This window comes from Trichoderma evansii, assembly GCF_050947405.1.
Source record: "Trichoderma evansii strain SZMC 28006 chromosome Unknown GGI43scaffold_13, whole genome shotgun sequence".
In the NCBI taxonomy this organism is placed as follows: domain Eukaryota; kingdom Fungi; phylum Ascomycota; class Sordariomycetes; order Hypocreales; family Hypocreaceae; genus Trichoderma; species Trichoderma evansii.
In genome coordinates, this window is record NW_028145193.1 from 695,185 (window position 1) to 711,657 (window position 16,473).

At 46.8% G+C, this 16,473-nt stretch overlaps 8 protein-coding genes and 2 non-coding genes across 10 annotated transcripts; 7 read left to right on the forward strand and 3 right to left on the reverse strand.

Annotated features, from left to right (window-relative positions):
- The first annotated feature begins 13 nt into the window (after window positions 1-13).
- Window positions 14-995, forward strand: GGI43DRAFT_408174 (uncharacterized protein). Its single transcript, XM_083206326.1, has one exon. It carries the CDS (start codon window positions 189-191, stop codon window positions 684-686), a length of 498 nt encoding a protein of 165 aa, XP_083059575.1. The 5' UTR covers window positions 14-188; the 3' UTR covers window positions 687-995.
- A 1,033-nt stretch (window positions 996-2,028) lies between these two features.
- Window positions 2,029-3,951, forward strand: GGI43DRAFT_81973 (cytochrome P450). Its single transcript, XM_083210357.1, has 2 exons — window positions 2,029-2,584; window positions 2,658-3,951. Exons 1-2 carry the CDS (start codon window positions 2,277-2,279, stop codon window positions 3,889-3,891), a joined length of 1,542 nt encoding a protein of 513 aa, XP_083059576.1. The 5' UTR covers window positions 2,029-2,276; the 3' UTR covers window positions 3,892-3,951.
- A 434-nt stretch (window positions 3,952-4,385) lies between these two features.
- GGI43DRAFT_t138 lies at window positions 4,386-4,459 on the forward strand. The gene has a single exon. It is a non-coding gene; the product is annotated as a tRNA-Asn (tRNA).
- A 704-nt stretch (window positions 4,460-5,163) lies between these two features.
- GGI43DRAFT_t139 lies at window positions 5,164-5,272 on the forward strand. Its single transcript has one exon. It is a non-coding gene; the product is annotated as a tRNA-Leu (tRNA).
- A 195-nt stretch (window positions 5,273-5,467) lies between these two features.
- GGI43DRAFT_423628 (uncharacterized protein) lies at window positions 5,468-6,362 on the reverse strand (the record flags this gene model as incomplete). Its single annotated transcript, XM_083208267.1, has 4 exons — window positions 5,468-5,623; window positions 5,782-5,878; window positions 5,947-6,113; window positions 6,270-6,362. 4 exons carry the CDS (start codon window positions 6,360-6,362, stop codon window positions 5,468-5,470), a joined length of 513 nt encoding a protein of 170 aa, XP_083059577.1.
- An 852-nt stretch (window positions 6,363-7,214) lies between these two features.
- On the forward strand, window positions 7,215-8,331 carry GGI43DRAFT_81995 (SDR family oxidoreductase). Its single transcript, XM_083210358.1, has one exon. The coding sequence runs from the start codon at window positions 7,346-7,348 to the stop codon at window positions 8,267-8,269; it is 924 nt and encodes a 307-aa protein (XP_083059578.1). The 5' UTR covers window positions 7,215-7,345; the 3' UTR covers window positions 8,270-8,331.
- GGI43DRAFT_81998 (transcription factor domain-containing protein) lies at window positions 8,332-10,360 on the reverse strand. Its single transcript, XM_083210359.1, has 4 exons — window positions 10,125-10,360; window positions 10,012-10,057; window positions 9,221-9,948; window positions 8,332-9,159 (listed from the first exon to the last, which is right to left on the reverse strand). The coding sequence occupies exons 1-4, from the start codon at window positions 10,166-10,168 to the stop codon at window positions 8,394-8,396; spliced, it is 1,584 nt and encodes a 527-aa protein (XP_083059579.1). The 5' UTR covers window positions 10,169-10,360; the 3' UTR covers window positions 8,332-8,393.
- Window positions 10,361-11,021: 661 nt separating this feature from the next.
- GGI43DRAFT_423629 (SDR family oxidoreductase) lies at window positions 11,022-11,994 on the forward strand (the record flags this gene model as incomplete). Its single annotated transcript, XM_083208268.1, has 3 exons — window positions 11,022-11,305; window positions 11,370-11,551; window positions 11,609-11,994. 3 exons carry the CDS (start codon window positions 11,022-11,024, stop codon window positions 11,992-11,994), a joined length of 852 nt encoding a protein of 283 aa, XP_083059580.1.
- A 97-nt stretch (window positions 11,995-12,091) lies between these two features.
- On the reverse strand, window positions 12,092-14,014 carry GGI43DRAFT_408179 (M81 family metallopeptidase). The gene has a single exon (XM_083206327.1). It carries the CDS (start codon window positions 13,670-13,672, stop codon window positions 12,134-12,136), a length of 1,539 nt encoding a protein of 512 aa, XP_083059581.1. The 5' UTR covers window positions 13,673-14,014; the 3' UTR covers window positions 12,092-12,133.
- A 346-nt stretch (window positions 14,015-14,360) lies between these two features.
- GGI43DRAFT_408181 (general substrate transporter) lies at window positions 14,361-16,461 on the forward strand. The gene is made up of 5 exons (XM_083206328.1): window positions 14,361-15,007; window positions 15,100-15,579; window positions 15,632-15,963; window positions 16,019-16,118; window positions 16,177-16,461. The coding sequence occupies exons 1-5, from the start codon at window positions 14,543-14,545 to the stop codon at window positions 16,357-16,359; spliced, it is 1,560 nt and encodes a 519-aa protein (XP_083059582.1). The 5' UTR covers window positions 14,361-14,542; the 3' UTR covers window positions 16,360-16,461.
- Window positions 16,462-16,473: the final 12 nt, after the last annotated feature.

Genomic DNA, 16,473 nt, shown 5'->3' on the forward strand with positions numbered 1-16,473 from the left:
TGGTAATGGCAGATGAATAAATCTCGTCTTTTCAGCTGTTTTTTAACTTAAATACACTTCGTGCCAACCGTTGAAATAAGACGTTTTTTCTTCTTAAGTAACCCTTCCTTTCAAACCAAGCCTAAGCTACAGTCGCAATTCTCTCTTCGTCGCCCTGTTAGCAGCTGCTCCCATTGTACGATTTCAGGATGGCAGATTTCGACCTTATCTCATCAATAATGATGTCAGCATGGAATATTGATGAAGTGGCAGATGAAGATGAACTCCGTCAAGAATCTATGCCGCTTAGTAGCTTGCACATGCCCCCACGACAAGATAACAGAGTTGAAAGCGACGAAGGTGAAAGTGATGAAGGTGAAAGTTATGGAGATGAAAGTGACGAAGAATGGATATCAGAGGAAGCAGAAGATTTCGGCGACTCAAGTGAATATCTTGAGTCCTACGAAATCCTGGACATGGACTACGAATATGCATATGACGAAGAATTCCTGGAAGAATCATGCCTCAGGCTCATCATATCTTTAGGTCATTCTTTGATCCCCACTGCCCAGTTTATGATGACAACAGCTCGCTCTAGGATTCCCACTCTTCCAGCCATGGAATATCTCCACTCTGTTGTAGACAGTGAGGATGATAATTCCGACCCAGAAGAGGGCGAAAACTGGTCAATCATCGACCAGCAATAGGATCCAGGAACCATTCTGGATCAAATCGGAAAATGGAGCAGCATAAATGGGAATTCACGCGCGGAGAATTTGAGTAATTCACGCGCGGAGATTTTGGGGGAAGACTCGACTCCGCGGGGACTCCACCACCCTAATAGAGCGGCTGCGAGTTCGGCAAGGGGAATCTGGGGATAGGGCAGGCTATTTTGTGTTTTTGTTTCTATTTTGTTTCTTTGTTCGATTCTCTTCTGGTCTTTGTATTCCAAGGGCGGCATACCCGATGTTTGTATCAATTTACTTTGCTTTAATTAAGTGATTAATAAATCTCTCGCTCCAGTTCGCGTAGTAGTACTGCAAAACATCAGTGTTTAGCTTGACTCGTACAGCGTCGTCAGGCGTTGTAATGGCGACTCCAGTATTCCGTACAGACCGTAAAGACGAGCTACAGTTATTATTAATTGAACCAAGATGATAGGGTTATTGTATCAAATATACCACTGCGTAGCTTATTGTCTGGGCTGTTCTAAAGCGCCTCATAGCAGCTACATATGCGCGTCGCGATCTGAGATGCAGCTCCGGAGTCTACATGGAGAGTACTTTTCTCTTTTCGCTATTCGCTGAAGGTGACCCTTGCAAGTATTGCGTAGATACTACTGCCCCTAAATATATATGGCATAGGGTTATGATGTATACTTCTATTTACTATTCTTATTCCTCTAATCCTACGTAAATACTGTGGCATCAATAAGCTCCGCGGCCCCGGGAGGGATGGAACACACAGCCAGCCAATCAATTCCAGCGCATATCCAATTCACCTCTGCCGCTCCCTCTTCCCGGCTCGTCCCCTTTTTTGCCTCACCTTGTAAATCAAATCGCAGCGGCACGTCCGCATGCTCAACCCACGGAAAGGTGGGTTGCTAGCAAAATAGACAGAGTGAGAAAATAAAGCCATAAGCCATCTGATTGAATTAAGCCCGCAAATACTGATTGCCGAATCCCATGCCGGAAACAAAATCTAGCTCGGGGCCTCGGATTGGTCTTCGCCCCAGGCCAGTCTTTGCCCCTCTTGGAAATGGCAAGCCTTCTAGGCTACTTTCCCCCATCTTTGCGGTGACAGGGCCGCCACACACGGGCAAAGGCTTGTCGCATTTTGCCTGGGAGGCTAGAAGCCGCTACCATCTACCGATTTCTCGCACCCCTTGACGTCTGGGGCAGATTGCGGGGTTAGTTGGGCCAGTGAGTTTTGTATATATAGCGAATCTGCTGCTGAGATGAGATTTGCGTTTGACAGCATAGCAGAGTTGTCTGACGTGTAGTTTATCTTGTCTCGTTTATTTTTCTTCTTCTTTTTCCTTTATGTTTTTTCAAATCCAGACCTGCAGGCGCTGATACACATCACGAACCCACCAGCATAAACTTTCTTGCTGCTGGTCAGCGCTGCTGACGGAAGAATTAAAAGGCGACTTCTCCACAAGAGCTACTAAATAGTCTCCATAAAACACAGCTCTTCGACCCATTTCCGACAACCGAAGCAACTTCGCATTTTAGTGTCGCAAGGCTTGTGCTTAGGAAATCAGAGAAGCGAGACAACAAGAGCTCGTCAACGCAGACATGGCGCTGCTCGAAATCCTCCTGACGCCTTGGACTCTTGTAGCCCTTGGCGGACTTCTGGTTATATCATATCTATACGACTATCTTGTCACATTTGCGCCACTTCGTCGGTTCCCAGCTCCCTTTGCCGCTCAGTTTTCGAACCTATGGCTTTTGCATGTCTGTCGCCGAGGTGATCGCTATGACACTGTTGACAAACTACACAAGAAGATGGGAAAATTCGTGCGAATTCAGCCCAACCATGTCTCTATTGCCGATGACGAGGCGATCAACGCCATCTATGGCCACGGTAACGGCTTTCTGAAATCGTATGACACATCCTCATCAAAAACTATTTTTTATAAGCCAAGCTGAGTAGGACTTAACACTGACATGCAATAGTGAATTTTACGATGCATTCGTCTCTATCCAGCGTGGACTGTTCAACACACGCAACCGCGTTCAGCACACTCGCAAGCGAAAGATGGTTTCTCACACTTTCTCTGCCAAGTCTGTCGTCCAGTTTGAGCCATACATCCACCAGAACCTCGAAAATTTCGTTAAGCAGCTAGATCGCCTGGTGGAGACAAGCACTTTCAAGGGCAAGGATGGTAAAAAGGAGGCTCACTTCGACTGTCTTCCTTGGTTCAACTTCATTGCCTTTGATGTCATTGGTGATCTCGCTTTCGGTGCTCCATTCGGCATGCTTGAGAAGGGCGTGGATCTTGCGGAAGTTCGACCCTCGCCGGATAGCCCTCCCATCTATGCACCTGCCATTGAAATTCTTAACCGTCGTGGCGAAGTGAGCGCGGCTCTTGGCTGCTTCCCAGCTCTCAAGCCCTATGCCAAGTATCTGCCCGATCCTTTCTTTAGCCAAGGTCTCGCCGCAGTGGAAAACCTTGCTGGTATTGCGGTTGCCTGTGTGAAGCGACGTCTTGACAACCCCCCTGATGTTGAACGCAAGGATCTTCTCGCTCGATTGATGGAAGGCCGTGACGACAAGGGCGAGCCGCTCGGACGACAGGAATTGACAGCTGAAGCCTTGACCCAGCTCATCGCAGGCAGCGACACAACCTCCAACTCTTCATGCGCCTTGATGAACTATGTAGCCCGCAATCCCCGCGTCTTGGAGAAGTTGCAAGCCGAACTGGATGCTGCCATTCCCGACGGTGTCGACGTCCCAACCTATGACATGGTCCGCGACCTCCCTTACCTCGCCGCTATCATCAACGAAACTCTGCGCCACCACTCGCCTTCCGGTATTGGTCTGCCTCGCGAAATCCCTGCGGACTCTCCCGGCGTTACCATCTGCGGAGAATTCTTCACTGCCGGCACAGTCCTCAGCGTTCCAACCTACACAATTCACCACTCTAAGGAGATCTGGGGCCCCGATGCCGACGAGTTCAGACCAGAGAGATGGGAGAACGCCACACAACGCCAGAAAGATGCATTCATTCCCTTTAGCTACGGACCTCGAGCTTGCGTCGGCCGAAACGTGGCCGAGATGGAGATGAGACTGATTGCATCTGCCTGGGCGAGACGATTTAGTGCCAAGGTTCTGCAAGGCCCCATGGAGACAAAGGAGGGTTTCTTGAGGAAACCACTGGGATTGGATATTGCGCTGTACAGGAGGTAATTCGCCTCAAAAGGGGGATAAGAGGAATTGGATTATGGCTTTATTGAGGCGTTTTATACATGTAAGATTGATGTACAGTTTAGAGACTTGATTGAGCAACGAGAGACTAAACTAGGGTCTTAAAAAAGACAAGGCAAGGAAGGGAGGATAGGGTATTTCGTGATCTCTTGCATTGCATATAGTTGTATCAATCCCATGTAATTGTTTCCACTCATATTACAATCCAACTTCATCTGTGAAACCTTTGAACTAAGAATTATAATGTGCAATGCCGATATGCTCGCCTCTTTCGCAGCTATTAGCGTACACAACATCGCCCATGTAATTGTCCACGAAACTCTATCTGAGTTTTTCGTCCAATCATATGTATCCAATTATCGTCACCATGAGATCATCTAGCGCTTCAAGCTCTTCAAAAAATTGTGAAACACTCGTCTGAACTTTTTCAAGCTTTATATAAATTATTTGTGCTCTCATAAATATCAACAAGTGGATCCTCTGTGGCGCAATTGGCTAGCGCGTCTGACTGTTAATCAGGAGGTTGGAAGTTCGAGCCTTCCCGGAGGAGAATCAAGCTTGATTTTTTGACTTTTTTTACTGGTAGCTGGTCTTCTTTTTGCTGCTATTTACTTGGAATATCGTTCTATATAGGAGCTTCAAAACCTGAGTGTTAGAGGGGGAGGAAGCTGTGAGCAATCAAGAAGTACCTATGTATGTGTACATGTATGTAGAGCCACACAAATGAACAACAGATGGAGTAATAGGACTAACAGCTGTAGGAGCATGGCCTTCTTGAATATCGCTAGTTATCTATGATACTGACAGCTATGCCACGCCTTTCTCTCTATGCATCAAGAGTGTTATGCCCAAGAACAGTTATTTTACGGCAATAGTTGATTATCGCAAGACACCAGAGATCTATTCAGTGCTTTTAATCCTCTACCCTATCTACCGCATTGGTACAACTGCCATTTTAGGAACACCGCTAATGTCCATTGAATGAATACAGGTGTTTTATTTCTTCTACATTTCCCATTGATCTACACTTGAAAACAAACAAATAAAATATTATAACACGCGTGGACATTTTTTTTGTTTATATAACAGCTAGTTGATGCCTTTTCTACTCTTTTTTTCTTCATTGCAGCATCATTACTCTGGTAATTCTCCAGCTTCTAGGGTATTCGCGCGGGCTTGCAGCCAACTTTTGCCACTCTGCTGCAGCGCAGGTTCAAAAACCAATTGTCGTTGTAGCAATCCCATCTAAAAATAGGCACTTTGGCCGAGTGGTCTAAGGCGCCGTGTTCAGGTTCTGTCTAGTCTATTAGACGATCTATTCGCGGTCTAGAAATAGGCGAGGGTTCGAATCCCTCAGGTGTCATTAAGATTTATTTTTTGCCTTTGATTCAAGCATTAGGCGCACAAATTCTTTTTTCTCTCTCTTTTAGCTACAGACATTAAGAATTCACATTTGTTCCCTTATTCGTGCAAGCTGGTGTTTGTATTTCCGGTGACTGATATTGCAATGAAAACTAAGCGATGACGCGCCTACGACTCCAAAATCGTCCAAGAAACCCTAGGCCTCTCCAAATTGTAGCTTGAGTTCAGGCGAAGTTTCTATGCTGAACCGACCATTGGTGAGATAGAGAGTTTCGGCTGCCAGGCCAGTCCGTAGAGTGAGTAGCTCTCTAAGCCCAAAGACGGCCTTCCCTCTGGGCTCCTTGAGCAAGGCCTTTTACAATGGGGCCTGAATCCTCTTCGGCGGCAATAAAGGCGAATTTCATATCTTCTGGACCTATACCGGGGAATTGTATAACCCCATTTTCGCCCTGTGATGATGTTGGGCTTATTGTCTGGTCCGCATATACGAAAAAGGGTGCATATTATTACCTTGGTAGGCATAAATAGCTGACTTGTAGTCTGGCTGCTCAAAAACCATGCAAGTCGGAAGACGCTTGTTTTAGCAAATAGATCCGGATATTTTTCTCTTCCGTAGCCCTCAGCACCAATTTTGGAGTTAAAGTGATAGATGTGAGTGTATCCCCCCCAGAACACTTCTTCGCGTTTGGCGAAGATGATAAGACAAAGCGTTCCAGAGTTGGAATCTTTGCAGCAACGTCTATGACATTCTTCAGCTGCTGGGCCTCTTGCTTGGCGGTCCAAGCATTAAGCGCCTGTCCCGGATTAGACTTATCCTTATTGGCCGGGTCAAAGTATATACTCTAGAAATCGCTGACGGCAAAAATGATATGGGCACTATAATAAGCTTGCTTAAGGGTTGAAGGATTATTCATATCTGCGCGAATAACTTCGGGCCACTGACAGGCAGAGCTTGAGATTTGACGCTTGTGGTATTTCGTGTAGGTAGGTGCCCGAACTTGCCAACCGGATGTAGATAGGAAGTTGTTGACAACTGAGCCGCCTTTGTTGCCGGTGGCACCAAGAGCAACAGCAATTTTTTCTGTAGTCATCTTGAGTAGTTTTATATTCAGTTCGCCTATTTTATGTTAATTGTAACTCAACTGACAAGTTGTATTCGTGATATTTCGACCTATTACGACTTTTATGCGCTCCTCCATCATTTCGTACCACTGATTTGCCTTGATCACCACCATATCAAATCTCAATCAGCTGTCCCAAACAACGACCGAATAATTCTAGGCCGGGGCAAATACTGGGTGTAGCGACCTCCTCTGATGTCTAAGCTGACATCAGGACGCGTATATAAGCTGGCTGAATTGACCGTTTTGGTTTAATTGCCCTGGAAGCAGTAATTACTGCATGTAGTAATTTTTAGACCGATTTACTGTTTCAGGAGTATGGTTTGCATGAAATATGTTATTCATAATACATATGGGTAGTTTTTGTAGCTTTATTTCCGATGTTTCGGTACTACGCATTCTAGCTTCGCGCAATATAGCACGTAAGCTCTATGTTGAAATATCACTTATTCCACTATGATGAACACCAAAATCAGACGACATTAGGCCAATATTCAATTAATCATGTGCACCAATTGAGAGAAGCACTAGGTCTCATTTCGAGTCTTCCGCTTGTATCCGCTGTGGCGTCCGCTCTGCTTCCGCTCTGGACCATGAAAGAAGCACTGAGACCAGTATTCATTGGCAGAAATATCCGCCTCATGCACCGGTCCCAACGATGCTGACCCCACCAGACTTGATTATATTATGAAGCTCCTTCGTTGATTACCTGCGTTTTGTCAATGTAACCTTAATTATCTGCGCTGATGCTCAAGTTATGAGGCGGCCGCCAGAGCGGACGAAGAGACGTAAAGCGGACGAAGAGGCATAGGGCGGGTTGTGGAGAGGAGCCATGGTCAATTACGAGTTTAACGAGATTAGTTAAACCAGTATATATTTATCTAAGTATCATCCGTTTGAAAATTGACGTTCGTTATTCTTTCAATCGACATACACACAGAAAAACCACTATCATGGCGTCTGTCCCTTTGCCGAAGAAAACATGGTTCATCACTGGCGCATCCTCAGGCCTTGGCCTCAGCATGGCTCTGTCGGCACTCCGCGCTGGCCATCGCGTCATTGGTACCGGACGTAACATTGAGAAGGCTTCATTGGAACATCCAGAGTTCGCTCAACTTGGCGGCCAATGGCTCCAGCTCGATGTATCACAACCAGATGCTGGACGGATTATACAAGAAATCGTAACACTGGAAGAGCAGCGTTTTAACACCGAGGCTGAACCTCTCCACTGGGTTGTCGTGAATAATGCTGGGGCTACTCTGCTCGGAGCAGTGGAAGACATGAGCGAGGATCAGATTCAGCAATACTTGCAGACCAACTTGTTCGGCTTCATCCGTGTATGGAAAGCCTTGCTGCCGACTCTACGCCGCAACCGTACAGGCACTCTCATCAGCGTTTCATCCATCTGGGGGTTTGTCCCAAAGCCAGAACACATGCTCTACAGTGCTGCTAAAGCGACAACCGAATCTCTGACCGAATCGTACGCTACTCTGCTGGAGCCGTTTGGTATCAGAACTATGATGTTAGAGCCTGGAGGTTTCAGAACTCCGTTTGCGGGTAATAACTCCAAATCAGATGGCGGTATTTCAGCGGACTATGAATCCAAGATTCAAGCTTGGATTGACATTGTAGATGCGGCGTCAAGAGATGAGACAATGGTGGACGGAGACCCTGCCAAATTTGGCGATAGAGTTGTCGAGGCCGTTGAGACCCAGGGGTTTTTCGAGAGTATTTGGGCAGAACATGATAAGAGTAAAGCTCTGAGAGTCTTGCTGGGGACAGACTGTTATAGCTTGTTTAAGACAAGGCTTATGAGTTTACAGCATGGATATATAGATATGGCAGATGTGGCCAGATCAACAAATGTGGATGAGTAGCGTGGAACGGCATGTTATCTGAAGATAGAAGCAATCAACTTCAAGAAGTCTCTTCATATGGTCTGGATACCCGAAAGTTGGTATTACTTCCGAAAATGAAAGAGTAATGTGGAAAAACGCCAAGTCATCCAGATGATGGCGTTAATGTGTTTGATGTCGTCTCAGAACCAATCAGGTTTAGAATACCAGCCTGCTGGAGTAATGCGAGATATTCCGTTGCAACGTTCCAATTCTCGCCCATCAGCTTGAGGTCTCGTACGATATCTTCCAAGGCATTGTACATTTGCGGCTCGTGGTCTTCTCGGACAAACCAGGCGCACTCTGTGGCCGAATGGTATAGGCATTGCGCTATGAGAGGGCACCCAATATTCGCACGAGCAATCGCCGGCACAACAGTAGAGGAGATGGATATAATTCCATCTAGACTGGCTCTCTGCATCTCCGTCTCCATGGCTATCCGGCTCTGCTCCACAAAAGCTCCCGGCTCATTACATGCATAAAGATTGTAGAGAAGAAGCCGAGCAGAGCTACACAATGAAAGTGCAATTATAGCAGACTTGCGTAAGATTCCTCTAGAGATGTGCCCTTCGATAGAGCTATGCAGCGCCGACAGTGCCGAATGGAGCGCTTGTGCCTCTGGAAGGAGATTCTCAACTTCTTGCAAAGACTTTTTGCTTGTTTTATGATGCATGACTTTGCTAAGCATATGTGCAGCTTGACACATCCTGGCAAAAGATCCAACAGATGTTAAGCTGCTGAATGACGTGGTGAATAAGGGTTCGCTAGGGACTATCTTTCCTTCATCCCAATCATCGTCATTAATCGGCAGTAACTCATCTTGGGCGGGTTCGGGAACCGTGATTGGTAGATTCGTTTCAATGTTCATGAGTCTATCAGCTGAAAGTCAGTAGCCGAAGTTTGGCAGACGCAAGAGTAAAAAATATTTCTCACCTGTCTAGCAAGAATATCGCCCACCACGTCCGGCGCTGTTCTTCCCGAAGTGTCCATGTCTCGGCACCTTTAAAAAGTTTGTTGTTCTTCCTATCATTCAAACCCAACAGAAGGCCTAATCTTGACGCTCGACCAAGAGTCGAGTACGCACAAGGATAAATAGCATGGGATAACTCGTAGGCCGCCAAGAGGATGAGAGACTGGACTAATCTCAAAGACAAAAATCCCGCCGATTCTGCTTCTGAACAAAGTGATCTAGCTAGCAAATATGAAGGGGAGTCTCTAGCAAAATTACCGTCTCTCGTGGTGAATGCTTTCATGCAAAGCAGTAAGATGGGGAGACAGCCATCTGCATCACCCGAACCGCTAGTCAGCTCGTTGAAAAGGCGTTTCCGGCTGACCATTGGTATCCATTCGTGCACCGTTGAGAGATATTCTTCGCATAGAGCGGCTGTATCGTCTTCAAGATGCTCGGCTACAATCTCATGAAAATCTAGATGGCGACTCCGTGAGAAAGAATTGACACCCTGAGGAGCCAATTCCTCAGAGTCCAAGAAAAAGGCTAAAGGAAATTCCTGTGTGGGCCTAGGAAAAGGCACAGCAGAATTACCGTTTAAGCGTATCCGAGATGGAGAAATTGTGCCAACGTGGAGAGTCTGCTCAATACGACTAGCTGCTTCTGCTGCTATAGGCTCGGCGTACTCGCAAGCCTTGCCTAGACGATGGCACTGTCATCGTCGTTAGCTATGGATAATTCATCTAGGTAGAGTTCTCTGCAAGATTAGACACACCAAAGAACATTTAGGTACTTCTCGCGTGCACTTCCTCTTCAAGCGCCTACAACGAGTCAAGTGTCAGCTCTCAAACTGTTTGGGTAGTTGTTGGTGAGGTGTGGATCACATACCGACAAGCTCGGCAAGCTTGAGACGAGTATAGCTTTGGCGGCATCGCGTTACGGTATACTTTGTGCGTATATAGAGCTACTAACTTCTTCAGTGTTGGTTCAAGAAGTTTCCCACGAGATCATTCGCTGTTTGAGTCGTCGGTTATGTTGCTTTACGCGGAGTTAAGCTTGAAGGTTAAGATTTCGCCGAAGAGTTGAAACAAGACGACGATTAGTCATCACATCTCTCGCTTTCGCGTTTGTTGAATTCAGATGATGACAAGAACGGCAGCATATTTTGTTCAAGAAAAGTCATAATGAGAGGGGGAAATGATAAAAAAATGTTAGTTTCAATTATCCTTTCTATTAGCTGATAATAGTAACAGATTTGAATCCATCTACGTATAACAAATGTCAATCGATTTATTTACTCTGCTTACGCCGCCAGTGGGATGCGTTCCGCTTTCTTCATACGTGTGCTCAGCATTTTACCACCCAAATATTTAAAGAGAAATCCGTTTTATTGGGCTTAAAATACTTCGATTGAGGTGATTTTTTCGGGGGGATTTTATATCTCATGATGGACACTGAGTCGACTTGGTTGAGCTCTTGGCGGGATCGAGCGGCTTGTCCGCTTCACAACAAGGATGGTCCGCTTCATCCCGCTCCAGATGGGTGGAACGAATACGTTGGATCAATTTGCCTCTATGGATCACTCTACTATATTTATTTATTGATATTCTCCTTCTATTAGCCAATGGGACATAAAATCATGGATATCGGACTATGGCGAGGGATTTTTCACTGCATGTATAAATTCTAGAAAGGAGCCATCTCCTACAAGTTGAGCATCTCTAGATTTATTTTGTCTTTTAATACTAAACTCTTCTCATCTCAGCACCATCCCATCTTATCAAAATGCCATCAATTGTTTGGCTCGTAACTGGTTGCTCCTCTGGCTTCGGGAGAGCCTTTGTTGACGAGATCCTACGTCGTGGCGACAAGGTAATTGCAACTGCTCGCCGGCCGGAGAGTGTCGCAGATTTGAAGAAGACCAACGCTACGGTGCTTCAACTCGATGTTACATGGGATCAAACTCAAATTACAGAAGCTATTAATTACGCCATAGGCATTCATGGCCATATAGACGTGCTTGTCAATAATGCCGCTTATGTCCTAGGCGGTGCTTGGGAAGACTTATCGTAAGGATTCACCCGCAAGTTCTACCGATGGAGATTGAGTTCCGAGTTATTAACAACACGCTAGCTACGAAGATTTCCATGATTCATTTGAGACAAATGTATATGGCCCTTTAAAATGCACCAAAGCCATATTGCCGCACTTTAGAGAAAGAAAAACTGGCACAAATGTGTTCATCAGTTCTATCGCAGGGTGGAGCGGAATGGAGTTCAACGGAGGATACTCTGGAACAAAATTTGCTCTAGAAGGTGATATATTGTGCATTAAATTTCACCAAGGTAGAATTCGCTGACCCGCGTCAATAGGCATGGTTGAAAGCCTGAATAGGGAAGTGAGATCGCTGGGCCTCCGAACACTGCTGATCGAGCCTGGCTTCTTCAGGACCGATCTATTGGCGCAAGGCAATCTCAAGACTGTTGAATCAAGTATCCCGGACTACAGAGAAGGCTCCAAGGCCTTCAATAAGTTGCTGGTAGACAAGAATCACGCACAGAACGGCGATCCAAAGAAAGGTGTCGCAATCATCGTGGACCTTGTTCGCCAAGAAGGAGTTGCCAAAGACAAAACCGTTCCTTTAAGGATGCCTCTGGGTTTTGATGCCTACGAGCTTATCAAGAGCAAATGCGATACGACGATTAATCTTTTGGAAGACTGGAGGGATGTCATCTCTAGCACTGATTTAGTCGAATAGGCTGCTTAGATCGTACAACATGGCACGTTATTGGAAGAACTCACGACTTTAGCCCGCGCTTTCACATGGATTAAAGTAGTCTAAGGGAATACATAGATGAAACCTTGAAACTTATTTTTAATATATCTGTATTCTATACCTAAATATCCGGACCTCTTAGGGGCTCATTCGACTTATCAATCCAGACCGTTTTCAGGCCAGGCATCTTGTCAAAATTCTCATCAAAAGGCCACATGGGCCTCCGTATCCGATGATGCCCTAATCTCTTTAAGTCCTGATCAACACCACCTGGCGTCAGACCGAGCATCCAGCCCTTTGCCATGTCATACAGCTGCGGCTCGAGGTACCCAATCTTCACAATAACAATATCAGCTGACCTCGGAACGAGGTTAAGATCGGTAAAGTCCTTTTCCTTGTGGTATGGCTTTCGTAGCTTTGTCAAGATGGCGTACACGGAGCCGACCTGCAATACGACTTCGGTTTCGGCGTCTCGATCGCCATGCTTGATAGAATGAACGCGGCCAGTCATTGTGAGTGGAGGCGCATGAATGTTGTCAACATCGGCGCCAGCAGTCACAGTAACAACCGCGTCAACACCCGCAGCGACGGCAGTTTCGATAGCTTTTGGTCCTGGAACACTGGCATATATAACTGTGTATCCAGAATCTGGCGATTTAAATTCTGGCCGCTCAAGCAGTTTCGTGAGTCCCCAAGTCATGTCTCCCGAGCCTCCTGCTGTCGGGTTGTCGCCGGAATCAGAGATGAAATATGGGCGATCCTCAGGAGGCGACTTGACGGCAGCATCCAGACATTCTGCAAAACTACCAGTAGGTGCAACAAACTTGAAATCAGCCCGCGCATCCCAGAATAACTTGGCCAGTTTCTCTGCTCCTTGGGAAACCGCGCTTTCATCCCATCCGGTAACAACAATGGCAGCGCGATTTCTCGGCTCATCAGCCCAAGCATATCCTACCCAAATTGCCGCATCCAAAATGCCATCCACAGCCTCCACTTCGGGCACAGCAGCGTAGATATGTTTTGCCGGCTCGTCTCGTGTCGAAGTTTGCTCTCCAGGAAGCAGAATAGGAACGGGGATCCAGGCTTTGAGAGGTCGTCTGCCTGGCTCTTTGCCCTTCAAAATGTTAACAAGATTGCGACATGCCCGCTCTTTGGTGTCCATGGCGTCTTCGTGCGGTGCCATGCGGTAGCAGGTGATCAGATCACACATGTGTGCCAGTTCTCGCGACACATTGCCGTGGAGATCCATTGATGCCGATACAATGACATCTGGTCCGATGACAGCGCGAACGCGTCTCAAGAGCTCAGCTTCAACATCGTCCACTTCCTGCACGCACATGGCGCCGTGAATATCGAACCATAAGCCATCGACCTTGTTCTCCGAGACAATAACCTGTAGCCTCTCTACGATCTCCTGGGAGAGCGTCTCAAACGCATCGCGAGTAACAATTCCTCCAGGAAGCGCATGTCCAATGAGGGCACCTTTCCACTCTGCCTCTATCCCCAACGGCTTATCGCCATGAAGAAACTCGTATCGCTCGGCAATCTCGTCGCCGCGTTTGGGGTGAAAAGCCGGGGCAAGGGTGACGGCCGGGGAGAAAGTCGACGTCTCGCAGGCAAGGCCGGCCACCGCGATAACAGGCCGCTTCGACACCTGCATCTTCTGGTCTCTGGTGGGCCGATAACGCTGACGCCTGGTCCGTATGATTATCTTGCTAGCGCTGTGTTGCTATTATCCTCCTCTTCCTCCTCCACCTTCTTATAGTTTGGCCTTTACCAATGTAATATTAGTCTATCTCCGGACTTTTGGAAATGCGGAGCGGCGAGGCCAGTTATGTATACTGCTATCATACCATGTTCAATGGTTATCGGCGTATTTTCCGTGTCATCAATGGTTTCGAGAGCTAAAGAGCCGTTTATCCGCACAAGCTTCTTCTGAATGAGAATTGACTAAGCTGTTTTGAAGTCTGGTGATCAGTGGGGGAACAAACGCGGGGTATCGCCAACGTGAGGAGACAAACCTTGGAGTTTAAGATAAGTAAAACAATTCCAAAAAGGGTAACCGAATGCAGGTCTGCCACTTTTACCCGACGGCCCTTGTCTTGGCTAAGTTAAGCCGAGCCAATATGAAGCCGTTATCAACGCCCTAGTGTCGACCGCTCTCACGATATCTGGGGATCGGCCATGAAACGTTCTCTTTCCAGTAGTGTTATCCACTATGCTGCCGGTACCCGATGAACCGTTGTCGGCGAACTTTTGCTCGGAAAGATTATCAGGTGGTGCCAACATGTCGGTGTCTCGCATCAATGTTACACCCAGCAGATTAGCTTTAAAGTAGCATTTATACATATATCTCCCGATGAGCCGCTGTTGGTTGAGCGAGAGAGAAACGATGATTCGTTAAGGAAGAGCGACAGAGGGCAGGAGATGTTCATAGTCTCAGCGCCAGTTGCTCACCAGTTTTTGGCTCTGATTTAGTCAACCCAAGCATTTCTTGTAAGCGTGACAAAGACAAACAGAAACAGAAACCATGCTTCGCAAATCTCCCACTGGGACTTGGATCCCAGCTTGGGTCCCAGAATCCACCACCACGGTCTCGGTTCTTCTGTTGGTCTGCTCCATGGTCCAGTCTGCTACCGGCGGTTACGATGGCTCTATGCTCAACGGCCTCAATATCTTACCTTCATATATAAATTATTTCAATCTCACTAACCCCGCATATACTGGTCTCAACACTGCGTCTGTATTCATCGGCGGCTTCTTTGGACCTATCTGGGCTGGCGTCATAACCGATCGGCTTGGTCGCCGGCCAGCCATCTTTTGGGGTTCGGTGGTTACGCTGCTGGGAATTCTCCTACAGACCGCAGCGCAGAATATCGCAATGTTCGTTATTGCGAGAATCATTCTTGGCTGGGGCGGTGCGATTTCTTCAGTCGCTGGAGGTGTCTATCTTAGCGAGACATTTGCGAGCAGATATCGTGCATGGGGCGTTGGAGTAAGTGCTTCTCTCTCTTGCAATTCATTCATAAAAAGAGAAGAAAGAGGGAAATATGTATTTGGCAGCTGACAGTGTGTCCAATTTGTTAGATCCTAAATAACTTTTACTACGTCGGTTCGTTAATTGCTGCTGGAGTTACTCTCGGCACAGGCTCATGGGATTCCACCTGGGGTTGGCGACTGCCGTCCTTGCTCCAAGGAGTCTTTTCGCTGGCCTGTATTCTTGTGCTACCATTTATTCCTGAATCGCCACGTTGGTTGGTCAGCAAGGAACGCTATGAGGATGCTCGTCTATCTGTCGCCCAAACGAACGCCGATGGCGATATCACCAATCCAGTCGTGGTGGCTGTCTACAAAGAGATTGTTGATACTCTTGAGTGGGAGAAGAAGCACGACATGACCATGAGTCCTAAAGAGATCTTCAAAACCCCGACAGCACGCAAGAGAACTTTGATTGGTGCTTCAGTCGGACCTTTCTCATGCATTGCGGGAAATGTTATCGCCTCCTACTATCTCGGAAATGAGCTTGACACCGCGGGCATCACGGACCCCAATGATCAGCTCAAAGCTGTAAGAGTACCGATTCATGATTTTTAGAAGAGGCGACTAACTATCTGCGTAGAATGTTGTCCTTAATGTCTGGTGTCTCTTTTGCGCATTTGGAGGGACTCACTTAGCGGCAGTATGGGGTCGAAAGCCCACTGCGCTGCTTTCACAAGGCCTTCTCATCATTTGCCTCTTCATCATTGGCGGCTTGACTAAGATGTACGGGGACAACCCGGATGGTGCCTCCAAGAGCCTGGTCTATGGCGATGTCGCTGTGATGTTCCTCTTCCAGGGAATTTACTCCATCGCTTGGACGCCTTTGTTGTATCTTTATCCACCAGAGGTGATGAACTATCCCATCCGAGCCAACGGACTGGCATTAACAGGATTCGGTTTGAACGGACTGGCGTGAGTACTCCTAAACCTCGTCAGTCAATTACCAAGCTAATTTCTTTTGCTTCAGCTTGCTTCTCACCTTTGTCATGCCCATTGCGCTCCAAAATATTACATGGAAGACATACATCATCAACGGGTCGTGGGATATCGTCACTTTTGTCTTAATTGTAAGAACTCCTTCCACAGTGATATAAAAGAAGTAAACCTGATACTAATTCCGTCTAGTATCTGTATTGGGTGGAAACAAAAGGCAAAACTCTGGAGGAAATCGATGCCATTTTCGAGGGAGAGAAGCATTCATCCGTGCCTGATATTGAGGATATCCGAACAGGTAGGAAGACTGTGGACGTAACACAGATAGAGCTTGAGCTTCACGAGGACGTTGGATTAAAGGAGCTTGAATCGTGATGCGGAAGTAATCCCCATTACCTATAATTTTTGAAGTTTAGTAAGAACCTAATCAAAGTGACGATGATTTCAAAATAAGCACATCACATGTTCATGATAAAATTTGCTGGCACT

Bases quoted from the DNA above. Each gene is read 5' to 3' on its own strand.
- GGI43DRAFT_408174 (XM_083206326.1), top strand. From the start codon at position 189: ATGGCAGATTTCGACCTTATCTCATCAATAATGATGTCAGCATGGAAT.
- GGI43DRAFT_81973 (XM_083210357.1), top strand. From the start codon at position 2,277: ATGGCGCTGCTCGAAATCCTCCTGACGCCTTGGACTCTTGTAGCCCTT. The intron at 2,585-2,657 runs GTATGACACATC...GACATGCAATAG, and splicing joins GGTAACGGCTTTCTGAAATC to TGAATTTTACGATGCATTCG.
- GGI43DRAFT_81995 (XM_083210358.1), top strand. From the start codon at position 7,346: ATGGCGTCTGTCCCTTTGCCGAAGAAAACATGGTTCATCACTGGCGCA.
- GGI43DRAFT_81998 (XM_083210359.1), bottom strand. From the start codon at position 10,168: ATGCCGCCAAAGCTATACTCGTCTCAAGCTTGCCGAGCTTGTCG. The intron at 10,058-10,124 runs GTATGTGATCCA...GACTCGTTGTAG, and splicing joins CAAGCTTGCCGAGCTTGTCG to GCGCTTGAAGAGGAAGTGCA. The intron at 9,160-9,220 runs GTGAGAAATATT...TTCAGCTGATAG, and splicing joins GCGATATTCTTGCTAGACAG to ACTCATGAACATTGAAACGA.
- GGI43DRAFT_408179 (XM_083206327.1), bottom strand. From the start codon at position 13,672: ATGCAGGTGTCGAAGCGGCCTGTTATCGCGGTGGCCGGCCTTGCCTGC.
- GGI43DRAFT_408181 (XM_083206328.1), top strand. From the start codon at position 14,543: ATGCTTCGCAAATCTCCCACTGGGACTTGGATCCCAGCTTGGGTCCCA. The intron at 15,008-15,099 runs GTAAGTGCTTCT...CCAATTTGTTAG, and splicing joins ATCGTGCATGGGGCGTTGGA to ATCCTAAATAACTTTTACTA. The intron at 15,964-16,018 runs GTGAGTACTCCT...CTTTTGCTTCAG, and splicing joins TTCGGTTTGAACGGACTGGC to CTTGCTTCTCACCTTTGTCA.